Below are 22,771 nucleotides of genomic sequence, written 5' to 3'. Positions count from 1 at the left end.
AATCGAGTACTTGGGTTAGACAAGACTAGAGAAAGGCAAAACTTTTAAATATATTTTTTACTTATAATTTAAATTTATACGTTTCTGTTTTTTTTATAAATTTATTAGTAATGTATATACATCCCCAACCCCCAACCCACCGTCCACTCAATCCATTTAGCTGCAAAATATTCAACTAATTATATAAAAATATCAAGTGCTGGTGAAATGTTTGCCGTGTGTGAATTGGCTTTTAATTACCATTCCCGCTTCAAAGCCAGCCTTCCAGCGGGTAATTAATTAATGAAATATCCTTGTTAAAATATATAGGGCTTTAAAAGAGCCGTTTCTTTACAGTTTTTGTGGATTTCAGTACCACGGCACTGGCAGGCGAGTAAATTGCAGGACTGTGGACTGAGAGAGGCGCCTGCAATTGGGCGACGACCGCAAAACTGTATTGAAATTTGCGGTCAATGCAAAACAAATCTCAACTCCATTGCTTGGCTGGGCAAACAGGTTGTACAACAAGGGGGTGGCCCTGGGCGGCGGACACCAAAGGGGTGCCAAATTGAGAGCCAGGAAGAGCAAGGACGAGTGGCAGGGGGAGTGGCCGGCACAAGAGCACTTTCTCGGTGAAAGGCAATTGTGTTTTCAATTGATTTGGTCGAAATTGCATTTGGCATTGCATTGGCAAATAGGTCGCTTTAGTCGCTCGAGCTGGGAATTCGCTGGAGCCAGTGGATGGAGGTCACTTGGAGCTCCAGTAGCCGGGAGACCCTTGGCGCTATCCTTGTTAATCAAAGAGTGACTAAAGTCCCGACCCAGAGCCCGAGGTAAGTGAAAGGCACTTAACAAATGTTGGAGGACAGGAATGGAACAGAGCATGCCTAATTTATGGGCAACATGGCATTAAGTTAATTATTTATGCCCGGCCAGACACAAGCCAGGACTAGGGTCCAGGTCCTGGTGGTCCCGGGCAAAAATCGGACGGACAAACGCCCAAGTGTTGTTCTTTAATTTCAAAGTGATAAAAAATTAACACGACAGACAGAGTGGAAACTGTTGGGCCCCCTCCAAGGACGCCACAGTAACACTCAGACAGCCGGGCGGACACACAGTGTGGGAGGATGAGAAATGGTCCTTCTATTCGGCGACTCTGCCATTAGTGCGTCTCCACTTCCGTTTCCACTTGCCCCGTCCTGCCCTTTCTCTTTTCGGCCCACCACAGTATCACTTGAGGTGTGAATGGAGGTTCTGGGATGGGCAGCGGGGATGGGAGGAGTGGCAGGAGTGGGATCCCCAGAGCCCTGGGTATGCGGACACGAAGCTGCTGGCGGTCGTGCTTGAGCTGTCAGCGAAATGATTTATTTTTGTTATTAAATTTTGGCTCGGCATTTGAATGCGGACTGTAACATGCTGATTGCCATTATTTGACGACAGAATGAAGCCATTGGGTAAAGTGGCCACGCCCCCGCCTTTCTCAATTCCCCCGTGGCATGGCGGACCCATAAATTGAAACATATGGAGTTTTTCAGCAGACCAATTGGAAAATGGAAAATTCTAGCAGGAATCCTTATATATAATGACTTCTCTTTAAAGTGGATAAATGAAAGGCGAAATTCCAGTGGCGTCCAGAATGGGAAATACGTCCGTATATCAATCAATTTCTTATCCACATCTGTCGGCTGTCGGAGGCAATTTTTTGTTTTTGTTTTTTCGTCTTTTTGCGAAATACTCGCAGATGTCATCTATCATTTGGCCGGACACAACAAAAGACAACTTGGCCAGAGACCCTGTTGGCCTCTGAGCCTTGTTTATTTACTCACCCAAACAAAAAATCATGAAAACAACAAAAACACAATTAATCTTTTTCATTTTTTTGCGCTTTCCTTCATCTGATTGTTTATCATTGGACTGGCATTCACCTGGACCGCCTTAAATGGGCCACCATGTGGTATACTTGATATTCAGCATTTAAGCGATGAAAGCCAAGCTCATCGCCGCAGGACGGCGGAGGGCTGAAAGGATGAATTCCATTCCAGTCGGTTATCGAGGGTGAGAAAAGACCAACCGAAGCATTTTAATATGCACACACTTCACACAGTTAGCTGGTTTCTCATTCTTTGTATGTTATTTTTTTATCGCTCCCCTGGCACTATGGCGCATAAAAAACGAACAAAAAAATGCACGCATGGGCGTTTGGAAAGGGGCGTGGTCCTTCTGGGGGGCATGCAGATGAGCTATGCATCCCATACGTACTACGTATATGTATGCTAATCAGGCAATCCCGAAAGCAAAGAAAACTATTCATTTGTCGAGCAAAGGAATTACGACTCCTAGTTTTCTTTCACATGTAGTATGTTAGCTGAGGAGGAAATTCTCAATTATTTAACCAGTCCCTGGCAATCCAATTTGTTGAATGGCAATTGAAATGCAAATCGCAATCAAATAACAAATCATAACTGAAGGCATGTCTAGCTGTTTTTTATGTCTCTTGCCGTTTTATGGGGCCCATTTTAGAGCTCTTCACACCTGGGCTGATGCCGGAAAAGGACGAGGAAAAATCATGCCACGTTCCCAGGTTGCCATCAACGCGCCGCAGGGTTAAACGGTGCCTCGGTTATTTGCTTTGGCTGGTATGGAAACAACAACAACGACATCCCGACCGTACCTAAAACCAAACAGAACTGAACCATCCGAAAAGGCACTTGGGACGTATTACCCAAAAAAAACCCGCAGAACAGCAAGAATGGCGCTAAAAATTGCTTTGCAGTGAACCTCAGAGTCTAAGTGAAATCAGACCCTTAAGTGGCAGGTAAAAAGGACTTTTTAAAGATCCTGGAAACCCTCTAAGCAACAATCTAGCTTTCTGCACTTTAAACCAGAGCACTACCAACCCCTTAAGTCCTTGGAAAGCTGGAGCTTTACGCTGCAGATAACTTGATATTAGCACTTAAAAAATAATTTAACAATTTCCAATATCTTATTACGGATACCCACACGGCTATCATCTACAGACAGCTGTCAGCATTAGCGCCAGCTTCCATATATATTTTATTTTTCTACATACACTTTTTTATGTTGGCTAAGCTGGATGCGTAAAGCTGATGCTGCTCCTGGCGTCTGGTGTCGGTAGTAACATCCAAAAAAAAAAACCTGACATAAGCACGTGCAATCGCTCAAAACAAAAAAAAAGTGCAAAAAAAATATACAAAAAAAATAACAAGAAAAATGAAAAAGTTGGCAAACATGCACATACTGCGGATATAAGTAATGTACTAAGTGGCCGGAGGGCAGAATCTGCTATATGTTAGATGATGCCTTCATGGCGTCTATGTCTTGAGCAATTTCCGACAGATGCGAGCCACACACCACACACACAAAAAGTGCAATCGAATGATGTAACCAATTTTGCAACAAAACACACACAAAAAAAAGGAGTGGAGAATCAAACGTTGGCGATCAATTTCTGATTACCAGTCAAGTCGGTTGTGAAAGCCAAGTAGAGATGAAGGCATAACCCAAAGGACAGAGAGAGAAAAGCCAGCTAATAAATAACTCTTAAGATACAGGAGTCTGATAATAAAATAATTATAGTTACTAGTTTCTTAAGAAGCAAGGACTTGAAAATCAGAACCTTATGAGTTGCTTTACAAGTCATTTTCGAATATTCTTACACTATATCCCTAAATGTTTTTTCCTTGTGCCGAAACTGTGACAATTTGTGAGGATAACGAAAGAGAGACCAAGAAGGAAACTGAATCTATGGAAGTGAAATGTGCAACGATGCCGTAATTACCCAACTAACTGAAGCACTCGCACATGCCATTGTTGCCTCGACTGGATGGATTTTTGCATAGCAGACCGACGACCCACCGACCGACCGAGCGACCGACAGACAGACGGACCGGCAGTGGAACTGTGGAAAACAGTTTAGTCGACAAAGTCATTCACTCATTGCCATGTGATGACACGAACTCATCCCCATGCCCATCGTCATTCCCACGCCCGCCCAAGTCGCCCGTGTCCTGAAGAGTGTCCGGGGGTCGGGGTAAGGAGACACGGATCCGGCAGGAAGACAGGCCTGGCATTTACACAGTCGGATGATTTAGATAAACAAGACATGAGCTGTCACGCAAAGGAAACTGCGAAAAAAAAGCAGCAAAGGAACACTAAAAGAAGGAAGAACAAAGCATGCCAAGTCCTTAAAGAAAAGCCCCTGAAAGTAGTTATTATTACGCAGGATAAAGCCAGGCGATTAGGAAAAGCTGCGATTCTCATCCGATTGCATTGACTTGGACAGAGTGCCCAGAATAGCCACTAGCCAGTAGCCACCAGGCAGTAGGCCAGGCAAACAATCATGGTCGAGTCCAGGGGAAAATGAATTACCAACGATTTATTTGCAGCTCAGCTCTGGGAATATTTGTATGGGTCCTGGTGTCATTTAATTAGCTCGCAGTTAGATCGAATTTGATATGAATGGAAAGTTTGTATTGGTACGTGCCAATGGCACGATATGGGTGTGAGGAGGGCAGTTATCAAATAAAATGGAATTTATCAATTTATGGACATCTGACGAATAAAAGATTGGTTTTGATTGGGAAACCATTGGCAATTTTAGTTATTTCGGTTTTTAATTACAGTTTCGCCATATGAGACGTTTAGGATAAAGCGTTTTTTAAATGAAAACTCATAGATCAATTAAATGCAATTGTGGCAGTAACTTCAAAAAGCATTCTACCACGCCGGACAACAGGGCGTATGAGTGACGTGTGGGCAATAAATCATCGCGTGGTATTGTTTCGTCACCACTTTGTATTCCAGCATTAGAGTCATAATGCAATTTTTCATACTCTCGTTGTTTTTGCTTCGTCCTTTGTGTGTTTTGAGGAAGGCCAGCTAGTACCAGCCACCCACAGAAGGATGCCACAGCTGCAACCGACTCTTTCGACCATCTGTGGAGGACTAAGCCTAAAGCTACATACAGTTGGTTTTTCTAGCCCCTGTGGATGCTGTCCCCCTTTTAAGGATTCTGGATTCTGCGCAGAAAACATCCAAAATACTGGGAAGACTTTCTCCCACAGAATTCAAAACAAAACACTCGAATAACTCTCGCTTCAGTGACTGGTTTTCAGGAAGTGACTCCTGGCTTTTTTCAAAACATTCCCGCTCCATATCGAATTTTTTGGAATATAATTACAAAGTACGCAGGCAAATATATGCACTCCCATTCACTGATTATACATTCACAAAGGCCTAGTACTGGCACATTAATAAAATAGCAGGCAAAGTCGAAAAGTCCTTGCGGTGACGCCACAATGGATTTAAAATGTTAAGCCTCTTGTCGGCAAGCGTGAAAAGTCAACTCTTAAAAATGAAATATTGTTTAGCGCACGAGGGCAAATTGCGGTAAAGCTAAGCCCGGCCGGCACCAGTAATGGGGCCCCTCTCCCCGGAAGTGCCGCTCAGGCCACTCACCAGGACCGTCAGGCCCCTCAGGCTTGCTCTTAGCCCGGTTAACCCTTGTTTGTGTGTGTCCGGCCGTGCGCAATTGTACGATTAGCCTAATGAGGTGTGCAGGGCTCGCCGTGGTCCTGATTGATGGTCCTGATTATTCAGACGGTCGGACTTATCCACCCAGCCAACATTATACATGGCCCCTCCTCTGACGCCCGGACCTCGTATCCCGGCGAAATGTTTGCTGCAACGAATTCTATCTGTCCAACCAAAAAGCCAAAATACATTTTTAAGCCCCATATTGCTGCCACTGTTGCTGTTGCTGTTGCTGCCACCTCAGCCACCGCCTGTGGCGCTGCATCTGTAAAATTACCCAATTTCAAATGCATTTTGGTGCATTAGGCAGGTGGGATGCTGCAATTCCTGCACCTGCTGCTTTTGGTGCAGCATGTCAGGTCGACAACTGCTGCATATATTCGGGCATCCAGGGAAGCCGCCCCACCCACCGTCACCCATTCTTATGAGCCACCACCGCCGCAGGCAAATATGAGTGGCACGATATTGGATACACAGCCATAGGTGGATGGTATTATGGCTGCAACGCGAACCGCTTGGAGCCGATTCCATTAGCCCAATATTATAACAGGTCTTTAGTTGTGGTTGCAACTAGCAGCCATGGCCTTCTAAGTGGCAGACGACAAAAATGCTTCAGTAAAATATCGATGCACTTAAGTGTTATGGACTGGCTTGGAAAAACCTCCTTTCAAATGCCATATTTCACTTGATGGCACAAAATTTTTAACATTCCATAAATTATTTAATCAAAATATTGGCCAACAAAAGGTCAGAATGTCCTTCGAGCCGTGTTTAATGTTTTTGTTTTCCGCATAAAGTTCTTGGGGCATGGTCTGGGGAATTTAAAATTTGTCAGGTTCTTCTTTGTTAAGTCCGTCCAATGGGGCGGATGTGTGATATTTTATACATTACTCTTGCAACCTCAATGACGGCTTGTTGCATGTCCTGAAAGACAGAGACAGAAAGTGAATAGAAAAATGAGAGAGCGAATGAGACGGTGCGACGGTGCACTGGCAACACTTCTTGGTGACACATTCATAATCCAGCTTTCTACACGAAAACATCATAAAATATGAACAAACACTTCCGAGACACTGACAAGAAGTTTTAATTGCTTTTCCGCCAGCAACTTCTCTGCACCGGAGACTGCGTATGTGTTTGTGTAATTTTCTAGAGCTTCCACCGGCATTCGATCAATTTGTTGCCTCCAGTTGCAGCCAAAAATATACATATAATATATACAATTCATCCTCCTCAATGCCACACGTGCAGCATTTACGCAGACATTCTCAAGTCTTCATTTTGATGAATACACTTCATGCATAACTGAGCCGGGTGCGACAGGAAGCCCATAAAGTTGACAATGCTGTCGCACTTTTGCTCAGTCTCTAGTCCTTAGTCCTCCGTTCAGACAACAACAACAACAACAAGACATATACAAGACAACCCGTTTGGGCCTGGCCCACACTAGAATCAAATATTTATACCTTAATCAGGTGACTGTGTCTCAAGGAGACACGCCAAAGATAGAGATTTTCGTGGGAAGAAAACTTTATTGTCAAGTTGATAACTTTGGTAGAAAATTTTGTGTTAATTACTCGTGTGTTGTTGGGTCGACTTCCCCTCCGGCTGAGACTCCAACTTTCTCACTGGAAACTAACCAGAGTTGGCTTTAAGGATTATTTGTGGTTCGGTTTCAACATTTTAATGGCATAATTTTTCATTCAGTGCCAAAGTTGTGCTGCAAAACCGGAGGGGCTGAATTGGCTCGTTAACACGGCCATAAAGAATTGAATCTAGTTCTGGTCTTGACATTTACGAAGCATCCTAGCCCCAGCTAGGGTTTGTCCTTCTCGTACCCCCCCTCCACTCCCTTTGAAGGGATCTTCTCGAGATATACATGGCCGGGGAACACGTCGTAATCATTTGCACCAGTTGTCTTATCGCTTGAAAGATGGTCGAGAGCAAAGCTTTTTGTACTCGGTTTTAGATGGCAAACCCAAAACACGCAAGCCCCCGCTCTTGCAACCTGCCCGACCTGCCCCATCCTCTCCTCTGTCACCCTACAGTGCATTTCAAAATTGTCGGACGTTTGTAAGCAAATAAATGTGGGGAAAAGATAATCTTATAAGCTGACATAGATAAACCAGAGTTCAGAAGGCAAACAGCTTTCATTTGATATAAACATATTCAATTGCATGACAGTGGCCAAGGGATTTTATTTTATTTTATTTTATTTATTCTTGTTGTTTTCGGTATGTGAATTCTCCCAATTACTATAGCCATGAAACGGACTGTCTCCGACCAGCACCAGCACATTGTTGACTTGGCCATAAAAACTCGAGACTGGAGAACAGATGGAATGCACGTGAAAACATCAAGAGCGATGCAATTTTGCAAATTGTCTTCAACTGTGCGAATGCATTTCATTCCGTTTTTGCCGGTAGTGCCACTGCTTAGGAAGCGGCAGCGGCATCATCTTCCACTGGTATCCTCCGGTATCCTTATCCCTTTTTGTTGTGCCAGCCTTCGGGCTGTTTAAGAAATTCTATCCAGCTGGGTTAAAGGTAGGGGGTACAGGAAGTGCCAGCACTTCGACAATAAAAGGAGTCTCTAAACATGCTCTGGGATATTGTAAGCCAAACACCACTTTAATATTTTTAATTTTTCACTTTTGAGAAGGACATAAAAATGTATTTTTAAATTTGAGAATATTATAGCAATCATCTTATAATGATTGTTGTTCTTTTCAGTGCAGGATGCTTCGAAGGAAAACTATGCCGCAGAATTCATGCAGAAATGCAGGACAAGTACTTGAGGGTTCTGTGCGAAAATTAGTCGCTTTATGTGCAGGTTGAGGTCAGCAATTAACGCTCAGAAACCGGAGCATGTACCGGGCAAAAGAATTTCCGCCACCACGCTGTAAACGTGCCATCTTCAACAGTTCTTCCCTTGAAAAGAGCCAGCCGAAAGCAATTCTTGTTTTACTACCGAAATTCATACAATGTACGATGTGTATTTACATACTCGTATATATAGAACAGTTTAAGCTTTTTCCGCCTTGGCGGCAAAAAGTAATTTTGGCCAAAATGCTCTTATCGGCATAAAATACGAGTATGTGGCATAAATAAGCAGGGTACACAGGCAACAACCCTGTCCTCCCCGCCCGACTGCCTCCTTAACCGGGAAACTTTGTTAATTGCATTAGGGGCTAGAGGATTCTATTACCGACCTTCGGACCTCGGACACATCTGTTCCAGCTGCGAGAATTCCTCGAAGTGACGGAGGAACAAGTCCTCCGATGGGGCTGTTAAAGGATACGTACGCATATGTGTACATCAAAGTTGCAAACTAAACTTTCTTTAACAATTTAATCGTACTATTAATAAAGATCGCTGGCCCTTTTTCATGTATTTCTATAGAACATTAAATATTTACTTTTAAATATTCTTTGTTTTTTAAGGTCTACTACATTGTATTTTTAATTTCAACTTATTGTTTATACGTGCAAGGATTTTTTGTATCGTGGCGGTATCAATTATTCTGGGTTTTTTGTTCTGCTTTTAGGAACAGGGAATGATTTGCATGACGTGGCATCCATAACATATTCAGCCATTCGCCTTTCTAGGATAATACATAAATAATATTTCGCAATCCTTTTTTTTCCCAGGCGCACAATTCACTGAACAAAGGAATTTATAATATTCCTGCTCCTTTTTAATTTTCTACCCCTTCCGTTCGCCTCCCATGCCACACCCTTGGGATAAAGTTCTCGTACATGCCAGAAACTTTGGTTATCGATGCCATCAGGTTGCTCTATGCCAGGATTTTGTTTGAGACTACTCTCCGAGGCCACGTGGGAAGAAGTCCTTTTCCAAACAAAAAGTTCAACGAGCGGCTTCAGAATTAGAAAGTATAGTAATTCCGCAAGCGAGATGACACTGAAGCCCATAAAGAGACCCATTACACCACCGACATTGGCTGGAACGATACTTTCTTCTATGAAATAACGGCTTGGGTTTTTGTAATGCAAAAACTCACATAGAAACTCCGTCAATCCCACATAGGCATTCTTCATATTACCGTAATAGACCGATTCCCGGAAGTACACATTAATGACCGCTATATTCTCGCCCAAATACGATTTGTTGATGCTCTCCACCAGAGGATTGGCAAGCAGAAAATCGTTGACAGCCAAGGGGAAGGAGAAGCCACTGGCCAGGTAATTCAAATCGAAGCAGGTGGGCAGGCACTGACTCCGACACTTGGCCCAGCGCGGCCGATTTGTGGAACGCTGGGCTCGACGGACACAGAATGTGTCCAGCATGGTGCAGGTGGAGGCATTGCTGTATATCTTCGGGAAGTCGAAGGGAATGCAGGAACACGACTCGTACAGGTAGGCGGACATGCACTCGTTCTCGCAGTTAAGACGGGTGTAGATTCTGTAAAAGATGAGGTCCTTTTCGTTTTTGAAAAGACACTGACGCCCTTCACGGGATATGGATCGTATGGCTGCCACAGCCTCGGCTCTGACCATTTCTATCCGGTAGTTGGTCTCATAGCCAATGGCAGTGATCAGTCCCGCCTCCTTGACCATAGGGACCTCTATGGGATTGTGGAAATAAACCTACAAGAGTATCGTTATAACTAGACTAGCCATAAGCCAAAGAGTTAACCTTAAAGCCAGGTCCATTGGTAGAAGAGCAGTAGTATTCACTTATTTGGGCATCGAGTACGGCGGTAAACCCCAAAGTTATGCCAGTTCCTTAAAATAAATATACCTAAGAATAGATTTTGTATTACCCTTCCTATAAATAAGCTACCACTTGCTGTGGAGGGAAAAAATTTAGGTGGGAGCTCTTCTGGATAGCCAGACTCTGGATCCCACTTCACTCCTTGAAGACCGAAACCATTTGTGAGGTTTCTTCCACTATCGGCACTGACGAAAATCGAATTTTAAGGAATTTGGAGCTTTTGGAACATTAATCTTACAAAGGCTTGTAGAGGTATTCTGGAGGCTCAAAATTGAAGACACAACACAATCCCTCGTCGGTCATTATCTGCTGGAACATGTCTCTGCAATTATGGACAACGGCACTGAATCTGCAGTAGAGCAACATCCTTTCGCACGGTTGCGAGTGATTCGATACAAAGTCGGAGATACTCAAGGTGTTTCCAGCGATGTTCAGGAGACTCAGATCATCATCAAACTCACTGGATTGCCATTTATCAGAGCCGCAGAGGAGTTTCAAAAGAGCACTTTCGAAGGAACCTCTTAAAATGCTTATGTTAAAAGACTTTTCAGGACAAATCACTCCAACTTACTCTCTATATTTTTCCACCAGACTTTTCTGAACCTGATTCATGTTACAAATGGTTATGGCCGGGAAGGGAACTTTCAATATGGATGTGGCATGCGGACTTATACCGATTATCACCGGAGTACTGTCCCATTTCACGTAGATATTCGATATTAGGTGGATAGTTATTATGAAAGCAGTCACAAAAGAACCAAAGAAAAAGGATCTACAAGATAGGGACTTAAAACAGAGATTGATGGGGGATGACTACAAAGTTACCTCTCCCAACTGCTAAGATTGGAGTCACCCACAAACTTCAAGCCATGCAGACCAGTCTGGTTCAGGAAGTCCTTTAGACTCCTGATGAAGCTCTTTAGCAGAAACAAGGAGGAGCCTTGACGTTTAGCTTTGTGGGTCGCCGACAATTCCATTTTCAACTGTTTACTTAATCCTGTTGCATTACAACTATAAGTACCTGATATTCGAAATCATTCAGCTGTCGACACTCTTATTAAAGACCAATGTTAATTAAGGCTCTTCCTTGATTACAGTGATTTGTGATGGAGTAAGTCCTTTCAAGTTAATTAAATTCTCAATACCAGCTTTGCCATCGGCCATTAAATAAGAGTACATGCATATATGTACACGACCCACCCACAACTACAATATGCATATGTATGTATGACATGACATCAAGCATACGCCATGTGACCCTAATTGATAAGATAACTGCATTGGCAGCGCTTTCCGCTTGCACGCGTCCGATACCAAATTGTAATTGATTTATTACTTTGGAGTTTATCATATTAAATTAAAGCCACTTATCGGAATGCATTGAAGAAACTTGAATTTGAACTTTCGGCGGCGGTTGCGGGTAGCTTTTTGGCCGAAAAAGCTCGATAATAAAGCTACTCGCTACACGTGACAACATAAGTCTGGCACTGGCAACCCGGCGATCGGCCTTGTATTTGTTTACATTTTTTCTGAGAAATCACAGGTAGAGATCATGAGAATCCGTAGAAATCCCCTGCCCCGCCGGCTGGTGGATATATTGTGCTTCCTTCTGATTGGCATCTCCCTGCCGGTGGTCTTCATGTTCGAGATTGTGGTGGTGCTTCCCAATTTCCACGATCCCGGCAGTTTCTTTCACACCCTGCACTTTCTAATGGCCATGTTCCTCGTCTTTAATATCAAGAGCAACATGATCGCCTGTATGATGATCGATACGAGTTGTGACGGTGAGTGTATCTCTTAAATAATGTATCTTACAAACTAACAAATAAGTGTACTATTACAGTCAAGAAGATAGAACCACCGGAGGATCATTCGGATTGGCGAGAGTGCGAAATATGCCAGAGATTGGCTCCGCCCAGGTCTTGGCATTGCAAGAACTGTGGCGTTTGCATCCTGAAGAGAGATCATCATTGCATATACACCGGCTGCTGTATTGGTCACAGGAATCATCGCTTCTTCATGGGATTCATCTTCTACCTCTTTGTGGGATCCGTTTATGCCCTGGTGTATAACTCCATTTACTTGTGGGTGTTCCAAGCCCACATATACTGCCACTGGCAGACCTTGTTTAAGCTGCTCAACCCGTTGTTTCTCCTTTTTACTGGCCACTTCTGGGGCAACATGTACCTCATCTTCTACGGCCTGAATATCCTAGCGTTTTTGTACGGCGTTCTTCTTCTGGCCTACCATGTGCCCATCATTTTGAGAGGAGGAGTATCCGCAGATCGCACTTTGGAGAGCAAGCACAAATACGATCGGGGAGTTCGCGAAAATCTTAGGAGCGTCTTTGGCAACCGCATGCACTTGGCGTGGATCTCACCGCTGATACGCAGCGATCTGCCGGATGATGGATACCACTGGAAGCCCCCTATCGATGCACAAGAGAAAGACTGATTGCCATTTAAATTTAGAAAATACTTTGGGAAAACACACACATCACCTACCTGGGTGTACCATATATAAGTACTGACAGTCTTGACACCTTCATTTGGATGTTTAGTAACCTTAAGGACGTAAAGTTGCATCCAATGCCACCATTGACAATTGAGGCTCCACCATTCCACTCTACTTGGCTCTCGTCAACGATCAAAATCAGGTTAATATAGAAAATCAAATGACCCTGCATTAGAAATACTTAATAAAAACCATTTGAAATGTTGATATTTTAAAACCTTTTGTTTGAAAACCACATCCACATCCCCAGACCTATTGGTGTATATTTCTGCCTCAAAAATGGGCACGGCCGTGTAGTGCATCATTCCAAACTGTATGGAATGAGGAAGGACTGCTTGGGGAACAAGAATTACGAATAACCACCCTTGGAGCATGGCGGAAGAGTGAAACTGGCACCACGCCAAACCCCATCTTGGGCGGGAAATTACCTTTTCCTCTAATTGATGTGATAAATCGACAAGCAAAAGTATTGATAACAAACTTTATACATTTAATTGGCACTTAATAGTGTCTTTGATGGACCGAACATTCAGCCAACCTGTACCTTTCGAATAACCGACTTGCACTCATCATTCCGGAACACGCGATGGTAGCTGTTTATCTTGCCCAGCGACGAAATGAAATTCTCGTCGTGGGTAATGATGATGAGCATGAAGTTCGACTGGCTTTGCCGCTCCTCCACAATGCAGTTAAGGGCATCGCACAGCGAGGTGATGTTAGTACGATCCAAGTTCGTGGTGGGCTCATCCAAAGCTAGCACTCCACAATTACTGCTGAAGGTTTCGGCCAATGCCATGCGAATGATCAAAGAAGCGAGGACGCGCTGACCCGCACTGCAACGACCCCTCATCTCAATCTCCGTGTTGTTCTTCGACTGGACCACCCGATAGTTGTATGTTTTGCGTCGATCTGCCGACGCATTCGCACTGATGTCATCGGTCTTCACCTGGATGTAGTCGATGTCATTACCACGATATATCATGCGCCAGTACTCGCGAATCAGACGATTGATGTTTTCCATTTTTTCCGCATGGAACTGGATGAGGGCCCACTCCAGGGCTATTCGATACTGGCCCAAGTCCTCAATGCAGCGGCGCATGACTACCAGCTCGTAGTTCGCTTTTTGGTAATTTTGGAACGACTCCTTCAACTTTGGCTCATCAATCTCCTGCTCCAGCTTTTTGACTTGGCAGTTGATCTCCCCCAGTTGGCCCAGCAGCTCTCCCTTCCTAACAGTGGACGCATCCCGGCGCTTCGTTAGTTCCAACTTCTCTTTGTTGACGCTGCGGAAATCCAAGTTTCCAAGTTGCTTAGAAAGGGCCTGACAGCTTTCGCTAAGCTTGGATTCCTTCTCCTGTAGTTGTTTCAGCTCGCGATTATCCTTTAAGTCCCGCTCCACGTTCTGCTGGTTGCGACATTCCGTCTTGATGGACTCCACTTGAGCAGCCTTTGAATCTATTTGTACTTCCTAAGAAAAATTATTTTAAAATCATGTGATTTAAGAATATAAATAAATTCATTACCAGTTTCTTAATTTGCTCATTGGTGGTCTTAATAATCTCTTCAAGTTTGCTGATTTCACTTTTCAAGTCCAATTTAGCGTAGTTCTGAGATTCTTTGTTCAATCTTTGAATATCCTGATCTGTACTTTTGTAGGAATTGTATTTGGTATTCAATTGGGCCAACTGGGTGCGTTCACTCTCCTTTAGGCGCTCCTTTTCATTCACGGCAGCCCTCAGGTCTTGCTTGAGAGGTTGAATTTTGGCCCTTAATTCGTTTATTTCAGTAGTCACTGTTGTTAGGAATGTTGTGAGCTTTTCATATCGCTCCTTTAACTGCGGTAGGCTTTGCAAGCCCTCCTGCAGTCTTATTTGTCTATCCTTAAGCCTGCAGAAAGGTTTATTTATAAATTAGGTGTGTGAGAGTTGAAATCCTTTAAACTTTACCCATTTTTGATTTCACGAACACGATTTAGAGCATCCAGGTGCTGTTGGAATGTGGTCTGATGGGTCTCCAAGTCCTTACGTTCTGCTTCCAGGTCCTTGGATACCTGACTTTTCTCTGCTTGTAAAGCATCCATTGAAACACTTGAATCATAGGATGCAGGTAACTTGGCCTAAGAACAGACTATTAAACAGGAACTCATCCAAATATTTAAAATAACTTACTTTCTGCAGCTCCAGATCCTTTTCTAACCGCGCTGACTCCTTCAAAGCTTCGTCTAGCAAAGTCATGTCCCCCATCATGGAATTGGCCAACTCCATATTGTGGGTAGGTTCGCCAATCAGCGCTAGTATAGTCTCATATTCACTAACGCTGTCGCCCAGCAACTCCTCGACTTGCCTCAGCTCTTCTTTTTTTTTCGGCAAGGCCTCCTTCAGGTCCTTAACCTTCAGAATGTTCGGCTTAAGTTGAAGCAAGTTCTCATATTTTAGAGTCTCCGTCTTAAGGGCTTTCTCGGCTCTGATTATATTCTCAGGCAACTTCTGAATCTCATCGGTCAGCTCTGTGGTCAGATCGCAGGCCTCATCACCGGACATATTGTGGTGGCACAAGGGGCAACATGGTTCTTCCTCAATTTTTTGTATGTACCTAGAAAAAAGTTAAATTTAGTAATATTTCTCAAGTAATAGTTTGAGGACTTTACTTTTTGTACAAAGCCTCGGCGGATTTGAGGGCCCCATGATCAAACTGCAACTTCGAAATGGCCACTTTGCTTCGGTCCAGTAACTCATCATAGGGAGTGGAGCGACACTTTTGAAATATCAGCTCTTCGCTCTCCTTCAGCTCCTTCTCCATGCGTGCAATATCCCCCATGAGATTCTTACGTTTTATCTCGTAAGACTGCTCCTTCAACTTCTGGGCATTGGCCTTCTCATTTAGGTCCTTGATTTCTCGATTCAATTTGTCGTAGGCTCCCTGCATTGACCGGCGATAGTTGGCGGTAATTTTTTCCTTGAAGAATTTACCAAAGTTATCCGAGTGTCGGCTACGCACGCGATGCACTTCCTGGGTTTTCTTCTCCAATTCCTTTTGCTTGAGGCTGATTTCGGCAACCAGCTTAGCCATGGAGCCCAGGAAAGTCAGCTGCTCATCTAGTTTCTTAAACTGAGTCTGTTTTTCAGCAATGAATGTTTTTTTGGCAGCAATGACATCGCGCATGGTTTGCTGATCAAAGTTCTTCGAGGTGTTTTCGTACAGTTCGTTGGCATCAGCTATTTTCTTTTCCAGCTGCTTCAACTCGTGCATTGAGGCCTCGATCCTCTTGATGTCCACCTCGAGGGTCTCGCTTTCGCGTTTACTCTGCTCTCGCTGCTTCTCCTGGGCTGCGACGCTTTGCTCCGATTTGGTCAAGTCGATGCGCAGTTCGTCGATCTTGGCCTGTCTTCTTTGATCGGCCTTGTCGTTCTGATCGCTAATCTCTGCTATCTCGCAGTGTTTGCTCATGATCACCGCCTCGATGTCCTGCAACACTTCCTCTAACTTCTCTGGCTGCCCAATCGAATCTTCGTCAATCGGAATCTGCAGATCTCGGCAGAACTCCTTAACCCGCCTAAGCAGCTGGGACTTGCAAGTCTGTTCGCTCTGATGTTGTTGCTTGGCCAAAACATGCTTTTTATCTTGCGTGGCTAGCTTATCCTTGGCCATTCCACTGGATTTCTTTAGCTGCGAGAGCTCTTCCTCGGTTTCGGTGCACTGAAGTTGCATCTCGGTCATACGCTGGTCGAAGTTTACGATTTCCATCTCCAGCTCAACCAAAGATCCCTCGAAAAGTGTCTTGATCTTCTTAGAAATAGTGGTAATTTGCTCCTTGCAATTTTTATGTCTATCGAGTGATATAAATAAGTAAAAAAGGGGGAAACTATATTTAAGAACACTTACTTGGTGTCCATTTCCACTTTTTGCGCCTGATACTTTCCTATCTCTAGTTCGATGTTACGAATTTCCATCAGACGAGCCTCAATGGGCTTCATTTCCTCCTCGCATTCGTTGCACTGAGTCTTAACATTGTTGCACTTCTCCTGCGCCTTCTGCAGCGCCAGAGTTTTTGCCTCCATTTCCTTCTTCAGATACTCCACATGTTTTATATTGGCCTCTATGGAACAAAGAAGTTATTGGTTAGCAAGGTCTTTCAAACTTGACTCATTCTTACCCATCAACCTTAGCTCTTCTGTGGACTCTTTACGCATCTTTATGATTTTATCCAAAGCTTTATCATACTCAGAAATTCCAAAAATAGCATCAAACTTCTCCTTTAGCTTCTTGGGCTCGTCCAGTGGCCAACTGGAGTCTTCTTGATGGCAAAACAAGACGTTGTTAATAATCGCCTTTGACACGCCCATGAAGTCAGAGATAGCTTGGTCTATGTCGTTGGTCCGACCGCTTAGGGAATCCTGGTCGCGCTTCGGATGGCCACCGTCGGTCAGAAAGTTAAGAGTGGAGTCCATGGTTTTGAAGGTCATTACGCCGCGCTGTCTGGAAACTTTCATCGTCCTGCAGATGGATACCTCGGCTCCTCGTTTGTCCCGCACCTTCATTTTGATTTGGGCCAGGGACTCGTTGTTTCCAAATATTTTAGGGTCGTGGACGAAGTTTTTTCCCTTTTCACTGCCAGGCGGGGATTCGCCGGTTAGTGCGTATTTAAGGCATTCTATAATGGTTGTCTTTCCGCATCCGTTTTCTCCCAGAATTAAAGTTACAGGCGAAGAAAACGTAATGCTCTATGAAACAGGAAGTCAATTTCAAGGTTTGGCGCTTTCATCGAATAACAAATCCAACCTGCATGTCCTCGGCATTGGAGCCGAAACTCCGAACTCCCTGGATTGACAATTTCTCAATGGATGACATGTCGCATTAAATATCACTACCAAAAATTAAAGACAAAACTTAATTTCGCAAGAGACGCAATTTTGCCGGGCTGATTGGATATGGACAACAATCGATTATTTTATCGATAACAAGAATCTATGTCTGACGCTATCGATGTATTCTCGTCTCTAATCCGGTCCGTTTGCAGCTCTTATTTAACGTTTTGTTTAATGAAAATGATACGGAATCGCCTTGCCGTGCAGCTCCAGCGACATGTGCTGCCAAAGTCAATGTCAACAAATGCCGCAGCAGCCGCTGCGCCCGCGGAGGCATCCGCCATCAGTGAGTTCCGGACTGCGGTGACGAATCCCGGCGAGCACTCGGCGCTCCAGGTGGCTAAATTCTACACGATTCCGGCCGAACAGAAAAAGCAGATCTTTGCCGGTGGCGGACTGCCTAAGCAATATGAACAGCAGATTAAAACCTTCACAGAGGCTTGTCTAATGGTCAGGAATCCTGCCCTGGAGGTGCTCGATTACATTAAGAAGGCAGATCTGTCCAAGCCCGTGGTGCGATATGTGCTCTATGGAGAAAATGGTACGGGTAAGACCCTGACCATGGCCCATGTACTGCACTACGGTGCTGTGAATGACTTCCTGCTGGTGCACGTGCCATGGGCGCCGAACTGGATGAAGCGTCCGAAAGAGGCGTCTAATGCCGCGGGACAGGAGGGCATGATCGACCTGCCATTTGACGCGGCCGCTTGGCTGGTGCACTTCAAAGGGCAGAACAGCAAGCTCCTGCAGCGCCTCGAACTGAAGACCAGCAAGGAGTATGTGTGGAGCAAACGAGAAAGTACTCCAGCTGGTTCCACGCTGCTCGAACTGGTGGAGCACGGAATAGCCCGCATCAAGTACGCTTCGGAGACAACGGCGGCGCTCATTTCCGAGATCAAGCTGCTCTCCACTGCCGGAAAGTGCAAGGTGATGGTGGCCATTGACGGTTTCAATGCCTTCTTCCATCCGGTTACTCGCATTTTCTCCGACAACAAGCAACGGGTAACACCCGACAAGATCACCCTCACTCACCCCTTCCTGAACATCACCAGCTATGACTGGACGAACGGAGTGTGTATCCTTTCCGTTGACAAGATTGCCATGACCGAGGGCCACATGGATTCGTACATGCCACGCTATCTGCTGGGCACAGAGGGATTCGAGCACTTGGATCCCTTCGTACCTATCCATGTGGAGAACTACAGCGACAAGGAGTTCCACAGCTACATAAACTACTACTTGGATCGCCACTGGATCAACAAGACGCCGAAGGGCTTCGAGGAGCAGCTCAAGTTCATGAGTAACAAGAACCCCTACTCGCTGATGCAACTTGTCAGAGCCTTGTAGGTGGGATCGTCCTGTGGACTGACCCTTGACCTGTATTTGTTATCCTATAAAATTAAATAATTTGTTAAACACAACAGATGGCTATGTTTGATTGGGAAAGATAATAATATGGTAAAGAAATAGAAATGAGATGTTCATTTTAATTCCAATCATGTTTCGGTTCTATATTTATTCAACATGGCGAGTTCAAATTGGAAATTTATTTAACGATAATCAGCAATATATAATAATGCACTGTAAAATATATAGTTTCGTATTCTCATATATATATGTATGTGTGGGTCTGTATGCATATTTTAATTTTCAATTATGACAAATTAGGGAGAGTGGCTTCAGAAGCATCTTCAACAAAATTTAACTCAAAGTCCATCTGATCCTCTATACATGTATGTATACGACTATATCTTAGGTCTCGTTTCCAGTGTGGGTGGGTGTATGGATTGGGAGGTTGGCTTGTTGGTGAACAAAATAATAACTAGGCTGCAATTAACATTTGTCGTCATATTCGTAAGTATATTTGCATAATTTCTATTACAATTTTAGTTGCTTTCAACAACAATAACAATTATGTATGCATGTGTTTGCTTAATTCTCTCCTATCGGATGTGGTTGCCATGTCCACCAGGTTATCCTGGCATAGACATAGACATATGACTGCAGATTCTCATTTGCGATTCTAATGTGGTTTTGGTTTAAGTTTTACGTGAATATGCTGATGCTTCGAATATATTATATATACGTGATTCGGTGTGGGTCTGTGTACTATGTAAGTGTTACAAATCATATAGCTTTTATATACTTGCATATACAATATTATGTGAAGTCGGTTTAGTCGGTTTCTTTGTCCTGGCAACGTAACAAATACAAAAAAAAAATTATAAAGCCTCCTCTTCAAATCGTAAACAAAAGTAGAATAACTTAGGCGCAGGTTCGGAGAAAGCAGAGTTAAGGATTAAGCGCTGGCTGGGAGGATACGTATTAATGTTTACATTAAAGTGGTATATATATATAATCATCGATATAAATTAGAAGTTGATGAAATCATCGTATGTGTCAATAATAAAATAAAGTGATAATAATATACGAAAAACAAAACAAGGACATCTGGCTCGATTAGGATCATCCCTGAATACATCCATTCGATTCGGTCCGTACTCATCATCTTCAATTCTTTTCATTAATTTCCAAATGCTCGCTGAGCCCAACACACCGCTTCCAAAGTTTCCAGATCGCAGACTTCTCTCATCCCGATCCCGATCCCGATTCCGATTCCGATTCCTATACCGATCCTCAAGGAGTTCTAGCAGGTCCTGTGCTTGTGTGAGGGTGGATGCTATCATTTCTTCGTTTTTCTTTTACATTTTTGGATGGTTGGGTCGTGTTCTTGATGTTAGGAGCATTCGTCTACTTAGGCTAGTTTTCTTAAACATACATTTACTCATTCGTTTCGCTTTGGTTTCCACTCCGCCGAAATCCTGATGAACTCAATGCATGACAAGTTTCCAATGTTCTCATAATTACTACATCTACCTTTGGAGAAGTGTGTGTGTGTGTGTTTGGATGTGAATATGAGGTTGACTGTGACAGTGACTGCGGGTGTTTGGATGGGCATGGCGATGGCGTATGGTGGTGAATCCTTCTGGATGGGACGACATTAATGATGGTGAGGAATAGTTGAACAAACAGCGAACGGCAGCAGGCGGTGTTACCTCCCGTCCGTATTATTTCTTGACGAACTGGTATGGGGCAGCGGGACGGTAGCGCATATTGGGTGGTACAGTGCCCCCAATACCACCTCCAGTAGCCACGATGCTGTTGGCCATGATCCCACCGCCGCCGGCGTTGCCAAGCCCGGCATTCCGACCATTGAAACTGGCTGCGCTGACAACCATGCCCGGTGGTGAGGCTCGCACAATTGCCTGTGGCGGCAAGGTGGTGTGCATGGCATTGCCCCTCTGGGCGGCTGTAAGGGGACACAAATATTGTCTAAGGGGCACAACAGGGTCAGAAAGGAATAAACTCACCTGGCACAAAAGGTTTTGGCTGGTGGTAGGCGTTATTGTGTGAGCGATAGTAGACAGTCTCGTCGTTGTGATGATAGTGCGATTGCTGCGGAAACTTTTGTCTAAACGGAAAAAAAAATCATTATCAAAGGTGGCTTAAAGATGCACCACATCACCCACCTGTAGTTGCCGCCAGAGCGCTGGTTACCATTGCCGTTATTACCCCCCGAACCGGCAGCTGCTCCGTTTCCGCCCCCACCAACAGCTCCGGTGGCCGCAGCATTGGACTGCTGCTGCAACTGACGCAGCGTCAACTTTTTGGCCGCCTCCGGGTCCTCCATGAGCTCCCGGTACTGTTCCTGACGGATATCGTCGTGCTTATCCGGCGTGAGGTAGCGACGGATTTCGGCAAGGGCGTAGGCCACACGGGCATACGCCTCAGCGGGCGGGGCAATGGTGGACACCTCGACGTGCAGCGGAAGATTCAGGTGGGCGTATTTAGCGTCCGCAGAGTTGCGCAGCTCCTCTTCGCGGGCTCGGTCCTTCATCGAGAAGCGGCCGAGTATGACGATCTTGCACTGCGTCTCCTCCTGCAGACGTCGCAGCGAGTTGCCCTTGGGGCCCAGTAGTTTGCCCACATAGTTGAACTTCTTATCCTTGATGGGCACGTGCACCTTCTGAGACAACTTGATAGTGCGCTGCTGGTAGACATCGGCGTACTGGTCTCTAGTGGGGATGCGTCCGTTCAGTTGCACGCGCTCCAGAGCTGTTAGAAACCCAGGAAAGAAGATAAAATTGTAGTCTTACTGGAAGAGAAACCCTATCGAAACGATTTACCCTCATCGATTAGCTTCACTGCCAACGGAAAGTGATTCTCCATGCGGGACCGCTCCGTCATCAGCTCCTGCATGTACTTCTGGATCGCCGGCGCCGGCTGGGCCTTCTCGCTGTCGGCACTGGCGTTGTGTTCGTTCTCGTGCTCCCCGTTACTAGTGCCGGTGCTGCTGGTGGTCACAGCTCCGGCGGAAGATGCCGCCGTCGCGGCTGACCCTGGCACACGCATTCCGTTTTCCGCCATTTGTCCTGCTTCTTGACACTCGATCAATTGCTGCTGGTGTGGACGAGGATGGGTCGCGTCGCGTGTTTTCTGATGGCGATGATCTGCGGGAGGTCGTCGGCAGCGCGTTGTAGTCGATTCGATTAGCTAGCCAAGCAAGTGTGCGACTTCAGCCTTCCCAGTGGCCCTAATTTTTCTCTCCCCGTCCAAGTGTGTATTAGGGATGTCGAAAATATATCAACATATCGATATATCGATTATATATTTCAATATAAAAATATCAATGAAATATATTATATGTCCGATATCGCCGAATTATTCAGAAATGATATTTTTAAACTGGTCACTCTTGTAAATTTTAAAATTTAATTAAATTTTGTAACACTTCTTAAGATTTAATCACATTAATTGCTTCCATAACAGATTTTTAATTCATATGGCTGATTCAAGAGCTGGTTCTTGAAGTTGACTGAATTAAAGTTTATAACTATAAGTTCTACTTCTTATAATTAAGTCACTTTAGGTGTGAATTTGTTAAAAATATTGGAGTGCTGCCAAAAGCATGCATTTTAAAATAAAAACATGCATTTGTAAAATTTGAACGCAGAGATTCGATAAACGATATGTTTCAAATAGAGATGAGCGCCCAGCTGCATATTCAAAAGTTCATAAAGCATTTGCAAATGTTAAAATTTTATGATTGTTTCTTAAGATTAGTAT

The 22,771-nt window shown here is 44.4% G+C and overlaps 6 protein-coding genes across 8 annotated transcripts; 2 read left to right on the top strand and 4 right to left on the bottom strand.

Moving 5' to 3' along the window:
- Positions 1-8,735: 8,735 nt before the first annotated feature.
- Positions 8,736-11,242, bottom strand: ppk12 (pickpocket 12). The gene is made up of 8 exons (XM_017235183.2): positions 11,091-11,242; positions 10,837-11,037; positions 10,504-10,785; positions 10,335-10,450; positions 10,188-10,276; positions 9,553-10,138; positions 9,241-9,492; positions 8,736-8,818 (listed from the first exon to the last, which is right to left on the bottom strand). The coding sequence occupies exons 1-8, from the start codon at positions 11,240-11,242 to the stop codon at positions 8,736-8,738; spliced, it is 1,761 nt and encodes a 586-aa protein (XP_017090672.2).
- A 508-nt stretch (positions 11,243-11,750) lies between these two features.
- LOC108121290 (probable palmitoyltransferase ZDHHC24) lies at positions 11,751-12,820 on the top strand. Its single transcript, XM_017235312.3, has 2 exons — positions 11,751-12,049; positions 12,109-12,820. The coding sequence occupies exons 1-2, from the start codon at positions 11,818-11,820 to the stop codon at positions 12,717-12,719; spliced, it is 843 nt and encodes a 280-aa protein (XP_017090801.2). The 5' UTR covers positions 11,751-11,817; the 3' UTR covers positions 12,720-12,820.
- LOC122321120 (uncharacterized) lies at positions 12,766-13,153 on the bottom strand. Its single transcript, XM_043210541.1, has 2 exons — positions 12,998-13,153; positions 12,766-12,945 (listed from the first exon to the last, which is right to left on the bottom strand). Exons 1-2 carry the CDS (start codon positions 13,151-13,153, stop codon positions 12,766-12,768), a joined length of 336 nt encoding a protein of 111 aa, XP_043066476.1.
- A 95-nt stretch (positions 13,154-13,248) lies between these two features.
- Positions 13,249-17,740, bottom strand: rad50 (DNA repair protein rad50). The gene is made up of 8 exons (XM_017235306.3): positions 17,559-17,740; positions 16,933-17,500; positions 16,662-16,875; positions 15,427-16,605; positions 14,948-15,371; positions 14,726-14,895; positions 14,303-14,666; positions 13,249-14,247 (listed from the first exon to the last, which is right to left on the bottom strand). Exons 1-8 carry the CDS (start codon positions 17,625-17,627, stop codon positions 13,309-13,311), a joined length of 3,927 nt encoding a protein of 1,308 aa, XP_017090795.2. The 5' UTR covers positions 17,628-17,740; the 3' UTR covers positions 13,249-13,308.
- An 11-nt stretch (positions 17,741-17,751) lies between these two features.
- On the top strand, positions 17,752-19,067 carry mRpS29 (mitochondrial ribosomal protein S29). The gene has a single exon (XM_017235307.3). The coding sequence runs from the start codon at positions 17,819-17,821 to the stop codon at positions 18,989-18,991; it is 1,173 nt and encodes a 390-aa protein (XP_017090796.2). The 5' UTR covers positions 17,752-17,818; the 3' UTR covers positions 18,992-19,067.
- Positions 19,068-19,477: 410 nt separating this feature from the next.
- On the bottom strand, positions 19,478-22,417 carry qkr58E-2 (quaking related 58E-2). Of its 3 annotated transcripts, none has more exons than XM_017235310.3 (5): positions 21,832-22,417; positions 21,175-21,760; positions 21,016-21,116; positions 20,701-20,954; positions 19,478-20,627 (listed from the first exon to the last, which is right to left on the bottom strand). In XM_017235310.3, exons 1-4 carry the CDS (start codon positions 22,070-22,072, stop codon positions 20,713-20,715), a joined length of 1,170 nt encoding a protein of 389 aa, XP_017090799.2. In that variant the 5' UTR covers positions 22,073-22,417; the 3' UTR covers positions 19,478-20,627; positions 20,701-20,712. The 3 variants fall into 3 exon arrangements, with proteins under 3 accessions (XP_017090799.2, XP_017090798.2, XP_017090797.2); XM_017235309.3 differs by having other exon boundaries at positions 19,478-20,630; positions 21,832-22,416; XM_017235308.3 differs by having other exon boundaries at positions 19,478-20,954; positions 21,832-22,416.
- Between the last annotated feature and the right edge of the window lie 354 nt (positions 22,418-22,771).

The sequence above is a fragment of the Drosophila bipectinata genome, chromosome 2R (assembly GCF_030179905.1).
Source record: "Drosophila bipectinata strain 14024-0381.07 chromosome 2R, DbipHiC1v2, whole genome shotgun sequence".
Lineage (NCBI taxonomy): Eukaryota > Metazoa > Arthropoda > Insecta > Diptera > Drosophilidae > Drosophila > Drosophila bipectinata.
Note: the sequence above shows the minus strand (reverse complement) of the source record. Positions and strands in the feature narration are given on the sequence as shown.

Coding starts and splice junctions, on each gene's coding strand:
- ppk12 (XM_017235183.2), bottom strand. CDS start 11,242: ATGGAATTGTCGGCGACCCACAAAGCTAAACGTCAAGGCTCCTCCTTG. Junction 10,139..10,187: donor CCAATGGACCTGGCTTTAAG/GTTAACTCTTTG, acceptor ATACTCTTGTAG/GTTTATTTCCACAATCCCAT. Junction 8,819..9,240: donor ATGGGAGGCGAACGGAAGGG/GTAGAAAATTAA, acceptor ATCCTTTAACAG/CCCCATCGGAGGACTTGTTC.
- LOC122321120 (XM_043210541.1), bottom strand. CDS start 13,153: ATGCTCCAAGGGTGGTTATTCGTAATTCTTGTTCCCCAAGCAGTCCTT. Junction 12,946..12,997: donor ATGTGGTTTTCAAACAAAAG/GTTTTAAAATAT, acceptor TTTCTAATGCAG/GGTCATTTGATTTTCTATAT.
- mRpS29 (XM_017235307.3), top strand. CDS start 17,819: ATGAAAATGATACGGAATCGCCTTGCCGTGCAGCTCCAGCGACATGTG.
- rad50 (XM_017235306.3), bottom strand. CDS start 17,627: ATGTCATCCATTGAGAAATTGTCAATCCAGGGAGTTCGGAGTTTCGGC. Junction 16,876..16,932: donor AGAAGAGCTAAGGTTGATGG/GTAAGAATGAGT, acceptor TTTGTTCCATAG/AGGCCAATATAAAACATGTG. Junction 14,667..14,725: donor GTTCGTGAAATCAAAAATGG/GTAAAGTTTAAA, acceptor ACCTTTCTGCAG/GCTTAAGGATAGACAAATAA.
- LOC108121290 (XM_017235312.3), top strand. CDS start 11,818: ATGAGAATCCGTAGAAATCCCCTGCCCCGCCGGCTGGTGGATATATTG. Junction 12,050..12,108: donor GATCGATACGAGTTGTGACG/GTGAGTGTATCT, acceptor GTACTATTACAG/TCAAGAAGATAGAACCACCG.
- qkr58E-2 (XM_017235310.3), bottom strand. CDS start 22,072: ATGGCGGAAAACGGAATGCGTGTGCCAGGGTCAGCCGCGACGGCGGCA. Junction 21,117..21,174: donor CGCTCTGGCGGCAACTACAG/GTGGGTGATGTG, acceptor TTTTCCGTTTAG/ACAAAAGTTTCCGCAGCAAT. Junction 20,955..21,015: donor GCCAAAACCTTTTGTGCCAG/GTGAGTTTATTC, acceptor GTCCCCTTACAG/CCGCCCAGAGGGGCAATGCC.